The sequence below is a fragment of the Thamnophis sirtalis genome, unplaced genomic scaffold, assembly GCF_051295495.1.
Source record: "Thamnophis sirtalis isolate CommonGarterSnake01/CBP01778 unplaced genomic scaffold, rThaSir2_p1.2 scaffold_5, whole genome shotgun sequence".
In the NCBI taxonomy this organism is placed as follows: Eukaryota; Metazoa; Chordata; class Lepidosauria; order Squamata; family Natricidae; genus Thamnophis; species Thamnophis sirtalis.
The window spans coordinates 106,570,883-106,590,749 of record NW_028261385.1 but is presented as its reverse complement, the minus strand read 5'-3'; the positions used below and the strand labels follow the sequence as shown (position 1 = coordinate 106,590,749).

At 37.1% G+C, this 19,867-nt stretch overlaps 1 protein-coding gene across 2 annotated transcripts in view; it reads right to left on the bottom strand.

Moving 5' to 3' along the window:
• Positions 1-1,256: 1,256 nt before the first annotated feature.
• The window catches only part of CD4 (CD4 molecule), a 36,936-nt gene continuing 18,325 nt past the window's right edge, over positions 1,257-19,867 (bottom strand). The window contains exons 2-10 of one of the 2 annotated variants that reach the window (XM_087716439.1): positions 13,802-13,894; positions 11,890-12,060; positions 11,658-11,792; positions 11,253-11,504; positions 10,276-10,563; positions 3,234-3,497; positions 3,014-3,150; positions 2,827-2,894; positions 1,257-2,272 (exon numbers count right to left, since the gene is read on the bottom strand). In XM_087716439.1, coding sequence (XP_087572565.1) covers positions 2,242-2,272; positions 2,827-2,894; positions 3,014-3,150; positions 3,234-3,497; positions 10,276-10,563; positions 11,253-11,504; positions 11,658-11,792; positions 11,890-12,060; positions 13,802-13,844 — 1,389 coding nt within the window. In that variant the 5' untranslated portion in view covers positions 13,845-13,894 and the 3' untranslated portion in view covers positions 1,257-2,241. The remainder of the gene's footprint in view (positions 2,273-2,826; positions 2,895-3,013; positions 3,151-3,233; positions 3,498-10,275; positions 10,564-11,252; positions 11,505-11,657; positions 11,793-11,889; positions 12,061-13,801; positions 13,895-19,867) is intronic. The other variant, XM_087716440.1, reaches the window with a different exon arrangement.

Genomic DNA, 19,867 nt, shown 5'->3' with positions numbered 1-19,867 from the left:
GTCTCACACATTTCCAAGCTCCTGGTCTCTCACCTCTTCCTTACAGAGGTGAAGCTGCTGTGCTATCATATTATCATTGTATCATTATTTTAATCTCAAGGGGAGGAATGGTGCCATGGTTGCAGAGTCCATTTGTGACATCTTAGCTGACACTGTTTGCAAAGAGACTTGCCAAACAAAACAGACCTTGCATTGGGGTTAGGATGGAGGCAGATGTGTTTGCTGATGGATCAACAGGAAGGATAATATGGTATTTTCACTGTTTTAAGGGTGGCTATGAAGATGTAACTTGGAGGTGTGTGTGTCAAGGTATAAATACTCCTTGAGGATTTGGGATCAATCATCCCCAGCCACCAAATTGTTTCCTTTCTGATGTGGAACAAGGGAAGGATTTTCTAGTACCCTACTTTCCACCTCTATTCCAATGTTGTTGTGTGCAAAAGAGATTTAAAACTTGCATAATCCAAAGTCTTTGTCTTTGGAATGGTTTGTGCTAATTATCCAGATGTGATTTTTCTAGTGATTTTGGAAAGTTCTGTCTGTTTTGAAATATATCCATCATGTAGACTGTTGATACGAAGTCCTCTACCTTTTTTTAATCTCTTGCCTGTTGCTCTCCCTGCTTGTGATATTTCATAATATTTAATAAATAAACATAACTATTTTTGTACTATCTGAACTGACTGGTAGGTGCTTATTTTGATCTCTGTATACTTGGCTACTTTAAGATATGTGGGACTTCAGCTTCCGGAATATCCCAGCAAAACTGGGATATGGACAAGAAAGGATGGATTAAAAAAAGATCCAGAAGTGCAGGAATGACGTGTTATTAGGAACAATTGAATTAAGTCACAATAGTAGTAGTTGTAGGAGTTTTCAACTACAGTGTTATTACTCCCCAAAATCCTAACATCTCCTGCTTTTACAATGTGGATGCTTGTTTTAGAACTAAAAGTTTAGCTTCTGAACTGTTTAATTAGTATATTTGTATTCTTGCCTCAATGGGACAGCATTTGGATTATAATTATATATGACTGGCAATTTTCCTGGGGCTCATCTAATCTCAAGCCAAAGCCCTGTAATCATAGTCCAGCTACCTGATTTAGCTGCTCTGAAATAGCCGAGGGCCTCAGAAATGGCATCTCGTGCAGCCAAACGCTAAAGAAAAACAGGAATACTAAGGTTTTTGAGGAATGTTTATTAACATTAAGATATGTACATGGCTCTCTTCAGACCTTGATATTTCAAATGTCATTATTCACAAGCATCAGTGGAATGGATACAGACACTTTTACTTCTTGTTTTTGTGCATAAACAGCCAAGCAACAGGAATTTTTCCCTATGTTTACATTCAGTTCTTATGTCTTAGAGCTGTGGTGGTGATGCATATCAAGAGATAAAAAAGGGTTATTCTCCCCTTTAAGGCAAGGGTCTCCAAACTTGGCAACTTTAAGACTTGTGGACTTCAACTCCCAGAATTCCTTAGCCAGCGATGCTAAGTCTTAAAGCTTCACAAGTCTTAAAGTTGCCAGGTTTGGAGACCCTTGCCCTAAGGAATAAAATAAAACAGTGGAAAGATCCAAGATAGATTGGAAATAGTTTTCCAATAATTTTTGTGTCTCATCAGTGAAATTCTCTACTTAGAAGCAATTTTCAGAATGCAGAAGCCCCTCTTCCTCCCCACCCACCACCAGCATTTCCCAAACAGTAAAAAGGAATGTGTCCTTTGAAATACATTAAGCCATTAGCATCATAATTATATCATGACTGTTAATATACATTTAAAAATATTGCTTTTTTAAATGATAGAATATTCTCTCACAAGACATTGCAAACTACACAATAAATGCAAACAAATATCTGTAGACATGTACATGAATTAACCAGTGGGGCTGGGTGGAGGGAAAGATATAAACATTTTATTTCTGGTCAGGAATTTTAAAAACAAACAACACATCTTTGTCCATTTACAGTTGCAGTGGAGAGAACCGCAGATTGGTTCAAAGAGTAGTCGGCTATTAGACAACTTAGAAGCAATCACTAAGGTGAATCCTTTTTGGTCAATATTTTCTGCGAGCTCCACAATTTCAAAATACAGACTTGCCCAAATGATTACAGCACTATGGATATCAGATAGAAAGTTAAGGCAACCCAGCGGTATTGGAATGACATGTAACTCTGCATTGTCAATGATTGTAAATGGTCAGGCCAGTGATTTTTCAACATCTGCTTTTTTCTCCTTCAGGTGTGGTAGTAATCATTAGGTAGGTCCCTGTAAGATTGAAAAACGAGTTATCCAAAATTTAGGCTCAGTGGAAAGCATGGGGTTGTTTAAGATTTCCTGTAGATAAATGTAGTTGGTTTTGCAATATAAACTGCACAGTGGGATACTTTCTGTTTTAAAAAAGCATAAAAATGAATTGTTGAAGAATGATAGCTCATGAGACCTTTGATGAAATTGCATGGCTGTCTAATTTAGACATGATTTATTTCTGAATTTCTGTAGGTCTGCAAGCTTTATTTGATTTAACTGGTAGCCAATTCAAGTGCAATTTTAGTTGAATAACAAGCAGATGACAAATTTGAATTGGCAGAGCTGAAATCTAAAGGCACAATAAGGTTATTATTTTAAGGCATTTTGATTCTGGTTTGTTACTGCAAGAGGAAAGGAAGCTATTAGATATGGTATTTTTCTAGTAAAGAATAATAACTGTGATGTCTTGGATCTGCTGGGTTGGAGGTCCAGATGGACCGATTCATCCCAGGACAACTTAACCAAGGGCTTTCAAAGATGTGTTCCTCTTGGCTGGGCAACTGGACTCTTACCTCTGACATTGGCATGTCCTCTTGGCAAGCAAATGTTGCTTAATTTGTGCCATCCTCTTGGCTTGTTGCTGCCAAAAAATAAAAGAAAGATCCTTCTCATTTCATGTTCTTTCAGATCTGCTTCCATTTGTTGTTGTTGTTGTAGAACCCAACCTCCCTTTCGGTTTATGGATATGGAGAAACTCACCTGTTTCTGCTTAATACGTTTACAAGTAGGTACACAGACACCAACAAGAATTAACAGCAGAAGCATTGCGCCAATTCCTGAGGCTATTTTGATCAGTGAGAAAGTATTCTCTAAAGTAGTCTCATTTGAGAGCTTTTCTGTGGGGGGAAAAGATTGGAAGTTGAGGAGAACAGAATGTGCACAGAAACAGAGCCAGGAACAAGATGGTAGTGTTACTTACCTTGGAACTTACCCAGAATATAGTCAATACTGATTTTCACATCGTTGTTCACTTTGAAATCACACCTCCAGAGTCCTTCAGTTGTAGCTATGTGACAGAATCTATGCTCTGAACCGGGAGAGCCACATTTGGGTTCACTCGTAGAATTATTTACATAAACCCAGCACAATTCAGTCAGTGGAGAGATGATATGGAGTGGAGTGATATGACCACACAAGGTCACACTGTCTTCTTTGGATTTGAGCACAGGAGGGATAGCAGAGACTGCAGGGAAAGCAAGAAAAATATATTAGAGAGATCTTACGAGATCTAGGGGAGAATGTTCCTTCCCATGAAGAATATTTTATCATATGATCTAAAGTACCAGGCTATTCATTCATGGTGCTGGAAAGAGTCCCTTCTCAATGGAAAGAGGACAGAGGACAGATATCAAAGGATTCATACCTAACTTAAATCAGCAGTATGCAAAGATGATTCAAGTTTTCCCATAGATTGGCACCAAAATATGTAGTTGTTCAATTACATAGTCAACTTTCAGAAGTCAGTTTCCCCAAAAATAAGTAGCTCAGAGTAATTAGCAAATCCTTCAGGTGTTGCAGCCATAATCCTGTGCAAACTATATTGATTGAACCATCAAATCAACTCTTCTTCTAATCTCATTGCCCCCATCCAAAGTTGGAGCCCTCTTATTTAATAAAGTTGAGGAATGATCTTTATTTCTCAGCTAGACGTTTCCCCAGCTGCAAGCACAGCAACCAAGGTCCCATCAAAATGTGTCCTTAGCCTTCATGCCAGAGATAGCAGAGTTGGGTTAATTACAATCTACAAAATATTACAGATGCAGGTAGTTCTCCACTTACAACTAGTCACTTAGTGACTATTTGAAATGAAGACAGACCTCCCCCCCAAGCTACTTACGACTATTTTCAAAGTTACAATGGCCACACATGATTACACAATTGTATTTTGGGTGCTTGGCAACCAGCTGACATTTACAGCTGTACGAAGTATCATGTGACCAAGATTTGTGATTGGTTCCTGCAAAAAATGGCAACTGAGGAAAATTGATTTCTTTCACAGCTGCAGCATTTACTTAGCCATCGTGGCATTCACTTAACAAACACTGCAAAAATGTCAAAGAAATTGGGTCCAGTCACATGATGCCTCAACATTCGACTGCAATGACTTAGGACCATAATTTCGGAGGGAAATATGATAATAAATCGAGGATTGCCTGAATCTATAAGACAGAATGGGAAATAGATTCTTTCACACTAACACAGTGTTTCTCAACCTTGGCAACTTGGAAGATGTCTGGACTTCAACTCCCAGAATTCCCCAGCCAGCATTTGCTGGCTGAGGAATTCTGGGAGTTGAAGTCCATACATCTTCAAGTTGCCAAGGTTGAGAAACACTGCACTAACACCTTACTTTTCAAACTAACAAAGTTGGTTTGAATTTACTAAGTAGTACTGAAAACCTCCAGTGATGAAGCACCCACAACGACTGAAGGGAAGATGTTCCACTGGATAATTGTCCTCACTGTTAGCAAGTTTCTCCTTAATTCTAGGTTACTTCTCTCCTTGATTAGCTTCTATCCATTGTTTCTTGTCCTTCTCTCTGGTGCTTTGAAAAATAAATTGATCCCTCCTCTTTATGGCAGCCTCTCAAATACTGGAATACTGCTGCCATGCCCTCCTTCTTTTCTCTAAACTAGCCAAACACAAATCCTGAAATCGTTCTTCATATGTTTTAGTCGCCAGGCCTTTAATCATCTTAGTTGCTCTTTTTTGCACTTTTTTTCAAAGTCTCAACATCTTTTTTGTAATGTGGTGGCCAAAACTGGGATGCAGTATTCCAGGTGTGGTCTTACCAAGACTTTTTAAAGTGGTACTATTACTTCACGTGATTTTGATTCTATGCCTCTGTTTATACAACCAAGGATTGCATTAGCTTTTTTGGCTGCTTCCTCACACTGCTGCCTCATGTTTAAGTGATCATCCACTAAGACTCCAACGTCCCTCTCACAGTTACTGTTTTGAGCCAGGTTTCGCCTAATCTGTACTTGTACCTTTTGTTTTTCCTGTAAAACCTTGCTTTTCTCCATATTGAATTTCATTTTGTTGGATAGAGCCCATTGTTCAAGCCTGCCAAGATCTTTTTGGATCCTGAGCTTGTCTTCTGAGGTGTTGGCTATTCCTGCAAGTTTACTGTCATCTGCAAATTTGATGAGTTCGCCTTTTATACCATCATCTACGTCATTTATGAAGATATTGAAGAGTCAAAGAATGAAATAAGATTGGTTTGGCATAATCTGTTTTTAACCAATCTGTGCTGGCTACTAGTTATAACTTTATTTGTTTCTAGATGTTCACAGATCTGTTTTTTAATTATATTTTCCAGTATCTTCCCATGTACTGATGGTAGGCTGATTGGTCTGTACTCCTGCTTCCTTCCAACCTCCTCCTGCATATCTGTCAAGCAGACTACTTCTCAACTGAGATCTACTACCAGTACTGTTTTGAAAGGTCTCTTTTGATAGACCTGTACTTAGAAATAGCTTGACAGCTGCATCATAGGGTGCACCAAGCAGGAGCATCAGGAGAGCTCTCTCCAACTTCACCTCACATCCTTCCTCTGTACCTATACTGCAATCTGTCAGACTGGCTATTTTGGGTCACAGTGCTTCTGAAATAGTCTGACTGACAGAACTCACATCCAGAACACATCCATGCCTACATCCTTTTAGTCAGGCAACTTGACTGAGCCAACTCTTCTGAAACCCCTGTCTAATGTGACCTACTTCATTCCACACCAATTGTTCCCTAATGAGAACAATTAATTTCAAGAAGGTTGAGTTTTGACAATGTTAAAAAAAATGGCTGTGTTGATATTCAAAGGCAATAGCATCTACAATTAATATAGTAAGCTGAGATTGCATGTTATCATCAAACAGTTCAAGACTTGAGGACAGGAGCTGACGTCGCAGCGACACGACGGGGCTCCGAGATCGCAGTCGATACTTTTGCCCCTGGACAGTCCTTTTGAACCTAAACTGTCCTGAAGAGACAGTGACAGGGAAGAGTACGTCTTGCTGATCTCAGGGACATTGCAAAGTCCCTGATTGATCCAAGAGAATCTCTTCTTGCCGTCGACAGAAGCGTAGCCAAAAGCTGCTGAAATTGGGACAGCTCTAGGAAGGAAGGAAAGCGGAAAGAGAAAGTGTGTCCATCTGGTGAGGAAATCTTATTGTTACAAAAGAGACTACCCCCACCCCCAAATTAAAGCTAAATTAAATTTGAAAACAGAAGAAAATAAGCGGTGAAATTAAGCTACATTGGATAGTGTGTTACCTTTTTTTAATTTTCTTTTATGGATGGAATTTTTGCAAATATTTCCTATTTTTTAAAGTGAATGAATTAGTTTTTCTTCTTCTATTTCTTTTTTTTACCTATTGATTAAAATCTCTGTCTTTATTTTTATAATACTGGTTTGGATGGTTTTTTTTCATTTTGCTTCACTTAAGAATTTTGTTTCTTTTAAGCCTGGAATATAAAGAAGATATAAAAGGAATACAAAAAGGGTTGTAATATCAGAGAGAAAGGAAGTAACACTGCCACTTGGAGGCTGGAGGCTTAAGTCCTGGAAACATTGCCCTTTCTTTTTTTGCTTTCATCATTTTGACTTTGCACTTCAAGGTTTTTCAGCTTGTTTATAGAGAGTGATAAGGAGAAGAGCATGGGTTGTTTATACAGGTGCTTTTTGGGAGCTTCATTGGCAACTGGAGAGAAGTGAAAACAAAGCTTTGTTTTGAAAGATTATAAATGAACTTGTGTCAAATCTAATAAAAACGTTTGAAGGCTAGAATGGCAGTGTTTACCAGTTGGAAGAATGGCACAACATCAAAAAGAAACCTTAACATTGCAAAATATTATGTTTGAAATTCAAAAATTACTAGAAGTAACAGAGAAAATTGAGAAGAGATTGGAAAACATAGATTGTAATACAATAAAATTTGATGGAAAAATTGAATATGTTCATCAAATGGAAAAAGTGGAAGTTAGAGTCCTAAAAACTGAAGGGAAAAATGAACAAAGAGACAAGATAATTGTTGATACCAACAGTGAACTGAGCGTGGTTGGAAATGGAAAGAGTGGAATATGGAAAGGAGAGATAGATGGACATGAGCTCTACCCCAGATTTCAAGGTTTAGAAGAAGAAAAAGAGAACAATTGATGGATCTAAGGAGAGAAATTTTGTTGGAAGCACTATTGATAACCAAAGATAAGATGATTAAAGAAGCAGATGGAGGGTTTCGAGATTATATAAGATATGCAACAAGCAACAAGTTGCGAAGAGAAGTCCATACAAATCTTATTAAGGAAATAACCAGAAGACTAATCCCACAAATGGCAAAAGACATAAGGCTGCACTATTACTGGAAAGACACAGGTTGATATATGAAAGCTTATAATAAAAAGTTAGTCAAATTTAGTTAAATTTAGAGCATTATGTAAAAAATGAAATGATAATGGATATAGTTAGATAAATAATTGATAATGATAACAATGTATACATATGTATTGGTTTGATAAGAGGAAATTTGATATAAATTGTAATGGTGACTACGAAAGGAAGTTTAGAAATTCTGTTATGTATGAAAGCTTATTTAGTTAAAAATAATATATATATATATGCACTGGTTTGATAAAAGGAAATTGGATATAAATTGCAAACAGTGATTAAGAAAGGAGGTCTAGAAACTTTGTTATTAAATATAATCATTTTTTTATTTAGAACATTTATAAAGATGTAATGTTACCGGATGATAATGAAAACAGTTGGAGGGGGGGGGCAATGCCATGACGAGACAATGTGCGATCTCAAAGCTCTGAGGTTGCAGTCGACACTTTTATTGCTGGGGGGATTTCTCAGGGATATCACAAAATCCCCGAGAAAAGCAAGGCAAAAGTCTTCTGCTGGTAATAAAAATTCCAATCTGTCAAGTCTGACAAAATCAGGGCGACCTCAGAAAGGAACAAAATGATGTGGAAATAGAAAATGATACCAGCTGGTGAGAAATATTTATTGTTTTAAAAAATGAACTGCCTATAAAATCTAAAAACTAATTTAAATCAAAGAATAGAAGAACTTAGCGGCGAATTTGATTTTTGTAATGGTTCTGGACAGTGGTTATCTTACCTTTTAAATGTTATTTACATGGATTGATTCTAAGCAAAACTTTTTCAAATGGATGGATTATCCCTTTAACATTTCTCTGTGACTCTCTGTAAGATACAGATGGATTGTTTTGACTTCGACTTTCTAAGCTTTTATTGTGTGGCTGTTTGGCTTAGGATCTGATAAGATTTTACAGCTATTACTTTGAAGTCTGTTTTCGCTTGCAAAGAGTTTGCAAGTGAGTGTTTCAATCTTGCTGAGCTTCTAAGAAAAAATACAACTCCGTATAAACATGGTGTCTCCCCGAGAAGTATTCTTAGCTCTGGAGAGGGTGTTGGAGACAGAGGAAAGAATTGAGAGAAAATTGGATTATTTGGTGCATTTGGCAACGAAATGTGATGGAAAAATTGAGGATGTATTTCAAACACAAAATAAGAAGACTGAAATTCAAAAAATTGAAATGGAAGATGAATATAAAGAGACTGAGCTTGTTGATATTCATGGCAATTGGTTCATTTCTGAGGGAAGAAAGAGTGGAATATTGGAAAAGGAATTAAATGGAGAGAAAATTTACTTCAAAGGACAGGACATAGAAGAAGAAGAAAGCAAAAAAGAATTTATGGATTATGAAATACTATTTGCAAAATATTTGATAACACTGCTGAGAATTAAAGATAAGCTGAAAAAGGAAACAGAAGAAGAGCGTCAATATTATATGAGAAATATTATAAACAAGGAGTTGCAAAGAGGAGTCCATACAGATTTGTTTAAGAAGATGTTTGGAGGTCTGGATCCACAAATGGCAGAAGACATAAGATTGTTTTGCTACTGGAGAGATACAGGTTGATAGATGGAAGAGTATAATTTAAAACTAACTAAACTTAGTTAAATTCAGTGATAATAGGTATAGTTAAATAAAAATTGATAATGATAGTAATGTATACAATGTTGAGTTGTTATAATAAGTAATAATTGGATATGAATATTGAATGTTACCTGTGAAGAGAAGGTTAGAAATATTTTTGGACTATATATAAAGGTTATTAACAACAATAACAATAAAAAAGAATAAAATTAGACACAGCTAAGTTTTAACTAATGGGGGGAAATGTTATGATATAGGATATAGTTAAATAAAGAAAGGATAATGATAACTATATATATGGAGGATTAGAAAATTTCAATATTAAATATTATGGATGTTTAGCTAAAACAGGATATGAGGATATAATGTTAATGGAGGATATTATAAATAAGTAAATGAAATGTCAGCATGTGGTTATGTATTAAATCTTGGTATATTTTATGATGAAGGATGTTTAAATAATTATAGTCAAACAAAAGTGGAGGTATGATGATGGTAATATCATAAATATCTGAGTTAAAATATTAGAATTAATATGAATTATATTTGATGATGGTGGAAGAGATGCACAAAAGCCTTTTGTAACCAACTGATACACTTTCTACAGTATGTAAAGGTGGATTTGTATGTTTGTTTTGAAAATAATTTTTTTTTATTAAAAAAAGAAAACAGTTGACAGAATGCCATTAAGTGGTTTTTCTTTAAATTTTGGAATATTTTATATAAAAGGATGCTAAAATAATTATAGTCAAATGAAGTTTGAGGTATGATGATAGTAATATATATAAATATATTTGATTTAAAATATATAAGTTGATATGAATTGTAGGTGATAACTGGGGAATGGCTGCACGAAAGTTTTTTGTAACCAATTGACACACTTTCTACAATTTGTAATGGAAGATGGTTTTGTGTTTTTTGTGTTTTGTTTGTCTGTGTTTATTGAAAAATAAAAAATTCTTATATAAACAAAAACAGATCAAGACTTATTCCTACCGTTCACAAATATTAGGTTGATGGTTTTACTCAAAGTTCCATGTTTAAATCCAAGACGGCATTGGTACTGTCCAGCATCTCCAGAATGGACATTGGATAAAGAGAAAGAGCTATTGTTGTTTATGTAAGGCCCCGTCATGAGAATATTATTCTTAAGCCATTTCCAAGACTGGACTTTTGGAATCTCCTGATCTCTTTTTTCTTGCAGGTCAATATTCAAAGGACAGGAAAGGAGGATGCTGCTGTTGATAGTGGCAAAATGGAACTCATCCAATGGATTGGAAAAACCTGATTTTATGTCCAACCAAAATAGAAAGTAACATATGATCAGAATTGTGTGCATTGCTGCTTTTCCACTGTAGAAAAAGACTATGGCCCTTTCCCCTCTACAGTAGTGACTTAAAGTACTAATCTTGAGATGGCAGAAAACATTTGCTTCCCTCTGAGCTAATCCCTACTCTGTGGCTGATTCAGGTTACTGCTGAAAGGGATTTTCTTGTTTTGTGAATGTGACACTCATTGATGGAAAAGTCATCAAAATAAAGAACAGGGAAATTGTAAAAAAAAAAAAATCAACACATTCCCAGTTCAAGCTCCCTCATTGTTTTGGGGATACCACAAGGGCCACTGAGATGCGTAACAATAATTTTGCTTGGGCATGCTGGAAAAAGAGGTTCTGAAGTTTTTACTGCAACATTTTGACAAAAAATATATCTGATAAAATAACTATAGACAGTGGGCAGTAGTGAACAGAGAACAATAGCATTCTATCCTATCTGTAACGTAAATGTGAGTTAACATAGGATGTAAATTCCAGAAAAAGTCAGTGATGAAGTAACCTTATCTTGGCACAATGCAGTGATATTGGAAGCAGTTAGCAGAGCAAATGATGCTTGATGCTGAACTTTTTATGAGGAAAGACTTTGAGAGTACCCAGGTTTCAGGCTCGTTGAACCAAATTTAATGACTTCTCTTACCTAGTACCTTGACATTGTAGGAGAGGTTGATATTATAATCGGGATGAGAGATGTGACATTTCCATATCCCATTATCCTGAACTGTAAGGTTTAATATCTGTAAGCTACCCATGTGCCGTTTCCATCGTGGCTCGTTCCCTGTTACTTTGGTATTGTAGGGTTCAAACCATTCAATCATGGCATCTTTGACAGGAGACACACTCAGCTTTAAAGTATCACCTTGCAGGAGGTATCCACTTTTAGATCCGGTAACTGTGAAAGAAAGAAGGCCTACTGGTCAATTTTCCTTCCCATGCCTCTTCCCAAGGATAATTTATTTGTTTAATTACTCATTCAATAGCAGGGAGAAGAAGAGATAGACAGAGACAAAGAGGCAGATTTCATGATCTCTGTTCCACAATTCACCTGTCCACACTTCGATATCATAAGTAGCCACCTGCTTTCCATCCACATCACAGACATATTGTCCTGGTTCTGCTTTTGGCAGTTCTAGAGAAAAAGTCTCCTCATCCTTCAATATGTATGTTACAGACCTTTCACCTTTGAAGAAAAAAGAACTGGATGAAATTAAACCATAAACACAAAGACTCATATCTCTTTTTATTGGCTATATGTGGAAGGGTTCGACCAGTTTTACCTTTAAATACTTGGTGTTTCATTTTCCGTACCAGAAGTCTTCCATTATGTTTCCAGACTATTCTGTTTGGAGTGCTCTGGTCAGTTTTACTTCGACACTGAAGAAAGACAGACTTGCCAGCAGCAACATTTATCTTTTCAGCCCTTGTGGAAAAAGTTTCCCCCAGAAGAGCTAAAAAGTCAAAATAATGGAAGAAGAAAGAAAATCAACGAGAAACAAATGAGATTTCCTCAACACTGAATTATGGATGTTTCTGAGCCCAAAGTGTGTAATCTGAGTCACTGTACTCAGTCGCTATATTGGCCTTTTATTTTATGTAACTCATTATGTTTTAACGTGTCTGCTGATTTACTCTGGAGCTTTTGGAAAGTCTGTAATTAGCAAAAACAAATTGTCACTGTACAAGGAATTTGTTTTGAAGCAGGGTCAAGGAGAAATGAAGAATAAATTGATCAGCCACCTGGACAAAGAAGATAAATGTGCACATCGTTATTTTTATAAGCTATCATGAAAGATAGGTTATATCTAGATTTTTAAACCAAAGGAGAGTAATTGGATTTAGTGGTGATATAGCAAACCTGCTGGTAATGTGAAAATTCTGTTCTTTGTTGTGAGCATAGATATCAGTGCCCTACTTCTCAATGGGCTTTTTCACAGCAAGGCCATAGAAAAAGATTAAAAATTAGGGATGTGCTGCATTTTGGATGCAAAGTTACAGAGGTGGTTCAGAGTGGACATGAGCCCACACATCATATCAGTCAGTGGCTGCTCTAAGAACCTGGCTTAGTGGTTAAGACATTGGGCTTGTCAGCTGGAAAGCTGTCAGCTCAGGTTTGAGACCTAAGCATCGTGTGATGAGGTGAGCTCCTATCCTCGTCCCAGCTCCTGCCAACCTAGCAGTTAGAAAGCATGCGAATGTGAGTGGATAAATAGGTACCACTTTGTTAGGAAGATAACAATGGTCTGTGATGTCATGCTGGCCACTTGACTGAGGAAACGTCTTTGGACAACGCTAGCTCAATGGCCTTGAAATGAGCACCGCCACCCATAGTAGGCGGTGATTAGTGGACTAAAAATATCCACAGAGATTCTCATGCAATCCCAAGAAAATTGGAAGTTCAATTTAAGGGGACACCAACAAGTGAGTTTTAACTGATGGCTAGAGTCCATTGCATTTGGTCAAAAACTCTTTGGGTTTTTACAACTGCTTTATGTTTCTATATTCTACATTCTGCTACTTTTGAATATGAGTTTATTTCTGTTCCAGAATATCGGGGGAATACCAGAATATCGGGGGAATACCAGCTGATATTAGGCTTCTTTTTAGACAACAATTTCAGGGAGAGAGTTAAACCTGCATTGGCCAAAACCAGTAATGGATAGATTCACATTCCTCTCTCTGGACACTTCTTTCTTTCTTTCTTTCTCTTTCTGCCTATGAAGTAATTGTTTTAGTTATGCTTCTATTGAGGGTTGTATGTTGGTCTCATGAAAATTTAAGGAGGGGAGGATAAACTTGGGAAAGAAGCAAACCTGAAAGAGATTCATAAGGATAAAATAGTGTTTATAACTTTACTTTATAAAGGAAAATTCAAGAGAAAAATCAATAAATAATTAAATTAAGTAAACATAAAGGACAGTCCTTTACATTAAAGGATGTATATGTCACTGTTTCTTAAGGCCACATGTCTCCCACCTTCGCTTTAGAACTTCTATATAGATAATTCATGATGGCCATCATGAGTACTTCTCAGTATGTATGCTGATGAACTGCTAAGAATAACCCATTGGGGCTTCCCCCTTGCCAGCAAAAGTTATGAAAAGAAATGAAAACTGTTAGACTGAAGACAGGAAAATAAGAGATCAAATGACAGTTCCATTGTGCCACAAATATATCTTGTGATAAACTCACCCATGTAAAGAACAAAGGCAACAAGAATGCTGTTTAAAACCATATTCACCAATGCACCTTTTCACCCAGACAACTGACAGCTGCAATAAGTTCCTGGCAGAAAAAAATAAAAATCATCCAGAAAAGTCAGCATGGTTTATTCTAAAAATATCTTGTAGCATTCAATATGTAGGGCAAAAGCAACTAGGAGAAGTTTATCTTCAACACTGAACAAAAGAAAAATTAATCACAATCTTAAAAACTTAAGGAATTTGAAATAAACAGCAAAAATTAAAGACGTTTTTGATCTATGAAATTTAGAAGTGAATTAAGAGGTCAGTTAGAAATCAGTGTTATTTTGTTTGCCTTGGTTCATAAGAAAAATAAAGGACTTTATGATTTTAGAAACTGGATATCAGAAGGGACTAAAGATTCTAAGTAAAAAGGGAAAAATATAGCCCTGCTTTTGGTGTCGGTTAACGGGAACTTATAAAATGATACAAAACATTATAGCATTGGAAGTATTAAAGGGGATGTTAGAGGGATGGAGCAGTGGTGGGTTTCTATTTTTTAAATTACCGGTTTGCTCGTGGGCAGGCACACTTTGGCACATGTGCAGAAGCGTCCAGCGGGTGAGTGGAGCCTCTCACCACCGCCACAACCGGTTTGCCAAATCTGGGCTGAACCGGGAGCAACCCACCTCTGAAATGGAGCCAGAAATTAGTAGCTACAATATCAATAGCAGCAATAATGAGGTGTGATTCTGCCCTAGTTATGTGTCCTTCTTAGGTGCTACTAAGCTGTCCCCAGTTATTGTTTATACTCCTTGTTTCTTAAGCAAAGTGGCAAAAAGCAGCAAAAGTGCCCTGCCTAACTGCATTATGTGGGCATCTATAATAATTACTAACTTTCTTTTTTATTAATTCAATACATTCCTCTTTCATATTTCACACTGGCTTGAACTTACTGTCTTCGCATCCCAAATAACCCATTGATCGCTAGGATGCTAAGATAGGCCTCCTTTCTGCTTGTGGACGACTGAGGGAAAGAGAATAAGCATACTATAATAGGGCTGCAAAAATGGAAGAAGGCGGGGCTTAGCAGTGAGAAGATGGAGTTTCAGGCTACTCCTGAAATTCCTCTATACCGAAGGATTTTTGGACGGGTTCTTTGAACTCTAGCTGTCCCGTAGACGACAGTGAAGGTGGGGAGAGACCCAGGACCCGAGAGATATCCGCAAATCTCTGGGGGGGGGGTATTAACTCCTCGTGCCAATTCCTTTTTGGATTAGCTGCGTGCTAACTGAAACTGCAGGTTGCCCCTAAGAATGGAAGAAGTGATGTCATCTGGTAAGCTGATTTTATTATCCAAGAGAGACTGTCCATGTTAAAAAATTAAGCTAACTGAAACCAAAGAACAGGAAGATTTAGCGGCGAATTGGCTTTTTCTAATGGATTTATGACTGGTGGTTACTTTACTTCTTAAATGCTTCAAGAAACTCCGCGACATCCTCCCCCCTCTGAATCTCCCTAAGTGGATCGTAAAACTTATCTCCTACTAATTAGCCCGTCATGATTCGACATTTTTATTACTTTACTACCTAGTTCTGTTTACAACTAGATAAGATTGACAGCCTGTAAGAGACTAAAAAAAAAAAAGTGCTTCGAAGCCTGTGGGGAAAAAAAAAAGAGAGCTTCTAATTTTTAACTACAACACATCATGGCGTCCCAAAATACCTCTAAGATTTCATTTCAGGCTCTTTTCTCTGCATGTAGAGGACTCTTTGATTCTTATCAAAAACTGGAAAGAAAACTGGATCAACTGATTCTAAAATATGAAGTTAAAACTGAGATCGTTGAATGCTTAAATGTTCCTGAAACACAAATGGAAAATGTGAGAAATGGTGTCTGGTCTATCTCAGAGGAAGAGAGGAGTGGGGGAGCTATAAAGACGACTCACTTAAAGAGACAGAGTGCAGGAGGAATGGAAAATCCACCCTTGAGAATTAAAGTAAATTTGGGAAATTTTATAAGCCTAGGACAACATTATTATTTCATCACCGACATTCAGAATCCAAAGGTGCCGAAATATTTTTGTTTGGATTTGCTTATGGAAACATTTGGTAAATTTATCCAACGAATGGCTATTGGACTGAGGAAATCTCGTTGTTGGAGGGACACAGGCTGACAGATGGGAGAATACAACCTAAAATTAGCTAAATCGGATTACTTCAATTTGTAATAAATATAGCTGAATAATGACTGATATGGATAGCAATATATATAATTTGGAACTGGCTGATAGATTGATAAATACAATTGAAAACTAGTTAAACCTAATTGCTTTTTCTTGTAACAGATATTGCTGAATAATAATTGATATTGATAGTAATGTATATAATGTGGAGTTGATATGATAACTAACAATTGGATATGAGAAAACACCTTTAGATTATACATAAAGAGTATTAACTATAATAATTAGCACTATTAAAAAACTAAATAAAATTCATACAATCAAATGTTAATTAATACTGGGAAAATGTTATGATATATGATATAATTGAATATTATGGATGTTTAGCTAAAATAGGATATGAGGATTTGATGATAATAGAGGATTTTACAAATAAGTAAATGAATTGCCAGCATGTGTTATGGATTAATTCTTTAGCATAGCTAAGGATGAAGGATGTTTAAATAACCATAATAATTAAAACTGGAGGTATAATGATGTTGATATGGTAAATATTCGAGTTAAGATATTTGAATTAATATGAATTAACGGAAGAGAAGCACCAAAACATGTTGTAACCAGTTGATATACTTCTTTTTTTTTCATAATAGACACCTGTGTTTTGTTTTGTTTTCCCGATTGTCGTTTTTGTCTTTTTTTGTATTATCTACTATCTTTTATTTTAATTTTAATTTTCTATTTGTCCTTTTTTCTTTTTTCTTTTTTTCTTTTTATTTTTCTCCCTTCCCATCGGTGTGGGTAGGTATTGTTCAAGATTATTACTCCTACCAATATTTCTAAATAATAATTACAGTTAAATGAAAATGGATATATAATAATGCTTGAGTTAATATGAGTTATGTTGGTTGACTGTGGAGGAGATGTACCAAAACTTATCTGTAATTGATTGATATATTAAGAAAGATGCTGTACCCGTTTTAAACTAAAATTAAAAAACATTTAATAAAAAAAAAAAATAGGGCTGCAGAAATACAGGTGACCACTAGATGGCAGTCCAGAGATACGGAATATGTTTAACACTTCCTTATCTGAAAGATTTGCCAGAGAACTGGGAATATCGTATTTATGACCCAGACACCATGCATTTTCTTAATGGATAGATAGATATCTCAGGGTTGCCACAAGAAGAGGGTGTCAAGCTATTCTCCAAAGCACATGAGGCCAGGACAAGAAGCAATGGGTGGAAAGTAATCAAGGAGAGAAGCAACTTAGAACTAAGGAGAAATTTCCTGACAGTTAGAACAATTAATCAGTGGAACAATTTGCCTCCAGAAGTTGTGAATGCTTCAACACTGGAAGTTTTTAAGAAGAGATTAGATAACCATTTGTCTGAAGTGATGTAGGATTTCATGCCTAAGCAGGGGGTTGGACTAGAAGACCTCCAAGGTCCCTTCCAACTCTGTTATTCTATTCTATTTTCTCAACAAAAATGATTCTCCTCAGTTTTATTGTTTTTATCACATGCATAAACATCTATTCTATTTCTTATTCTTATTCTATTCTAGTCTTATTCTATTCTTATTTTTATTATTCTTATTCTTATTCTATTTATTATATTCTTATTCTGTTCTTATTCTATTTTATCATAACAGGGCATATGCAAGCAGGCTAGTTTAATGTATATTTCATTCACTTAAATTATATGTCATACATATTCATGAACCACCTTTAAAACATGTGGCTTCCACCAAATTCTCCAAGCTACGCCAGCAAATCTGGGGAATGACATAATGGACAACCAATGGAGGAGGTCAGTCTACACTCTAATACAAAGAGAAAAGAAAAGAGACTTAACAGAGTGTGCAAACTATTATACAATATGCTTAATTTCACATGCTAACAAAATAATGCTTAGCATCATCCAACACAGATTAGAGCCCTACACGGAAAAAGAGATGCCAGATGTTCAAGCTGGCTTTAGAAAAGGCCAAGGAACACATTAATGCTAATGCATGCTGGATAATTGAGAAAGTCAGAGAGTATAAAAAATAAGTCACTGTGTGTTTCATTGATTATAGAAAGGCCTCTGATTGTGTCAATCATGCCTAGTTCTAGAAGATGCTCAGAAAAATTGAACTCCCAGAACATCTAATTGTCCTCATGAAAAAACAGACCAACACCAGGTTGGGAAAGGAATGTCACAGAGCTATTAAAAGAACCCTGCTTTCAATTCAAACTATATGCTGAATATATTTTACGAGAAGCTGGATTGGAAGAAGAAGCATGTTTCAAAATCAGAGGAAGAAACATTCACACCTTTGGGCTGTGCTGGTGATATTACCAATAGCTGAAAATGCAAAGGATTTGCAAACCCCAGAACTAAAAGTCAAAGAGCTGAGTGAAATAATGGGACTAAAATTAAATATAATTAAGAAAAATATGACTGTGTAGAATTATTAATCTTAGAATTGATAATAAAAATATCCAAGTAGTGGAGATCTTCTGCCCTTTAGGGTGTCAACCATCAACAGTAATGGAGCAAGCAGTCAAGATATACATTGCATATAAATACTAGGTTAGAGAAGCCATGAAGACCCTGGAAAAGATATTCAAATGCCACAATGTATTTATGCCTGCAAGGAACAGAATTGGGCAAGCCATGGTGTTTCCTATGGCACTCTATAGAAGTGAAAGTTGGACTTTAAATAAGCAGGATATGAAGAGTAAAGATGCCTGTTAGGTAAGCTCCCTGTTGGGAGAGCGAGTACGTTCAGAAAAGCGTTGTGAGAGTTGTGTTGGAGAACACACAAACCAGCATACAGAGACACTGCAGTTTAAATAGGCTTTTACTTTTACAATTTACTTTCATGGAAATAGAGGTGTCAGAGTCCATCAAACAGTCCAAATCATACACGGATAACACAGTCAGTCATCAATGTCTTTCAGTTAAGGGATAATCCAAATAACATAGTCCAGTAATCATACAAACAGTCCAGTACTCAAAGTTTACTAGTAGCTAGACCCCTTCCAGTCAGGCTTCAGACCCGGTTACAGCACTGAAACCGCCTTGGTCGCATTGATGGATGATCTTTGGAGAGCCAGAGATGAAGGACATCCCTCCATCCTGGTCCTCCTTGACCTCTCAGCGGCTTTCGATACCATCGACCATGGTATCCTTCTGCGAAGACTGCGGGAGGTGGGAGTGGGAGGCACCGTGTTACGGTGGTTCTCCTCCTACCTCTCGGACAGGTCGCAGTCGGTGTTAGTGGGAGGGCAGAGATCGTCCCCAAGGCCCCTGAAATATGGGGTGCCGCAGGGTTCGGTCTTATCCCCCCTACTATTTAACATTTACATGAAACCGCTGGGAGAGATCATCCGTAGGCACGGGATTAGATACCATCAATACGCGGACGATACTCAATTGTATCTGTCCGCCCCGTGCCAAATCAATGAAGCGGTTGACGTGATGGACCGGGGACTTGAAGCCGTCATGGACTGGATGAGGATTAACAAGCTTGTACTCAACCCAGAAAAGACCGAGTGGCTGTTGTGTTTCCCTCCCAAAAATTTGGCCATTAATCCAACACTCAGGCTGGGGGGTCAAATTTTACACCCCTCAGAGAGGGTTCGCAACTTGGGAGTCCTCCTGGATCCACAGCTGTCATTCGACCATCATATAGCGGCTGTGACCAGGGGGGCATTCGCCCAGGTACGCCTGGTGCGCCAGTTGCGACCCTACCTGAACCGGGAGGCCCTCACAACAGTCACTCGGGCCCTCGTGATTTCTAGGCTGGAATACTGCAACGTGCTCTACATGGGGCTGCCCTTGAAGTGCATCCGGCGACTTCAGCTAGTGCAGAACGCAGCCGCGCGAGTGATCGCGGGTGCACC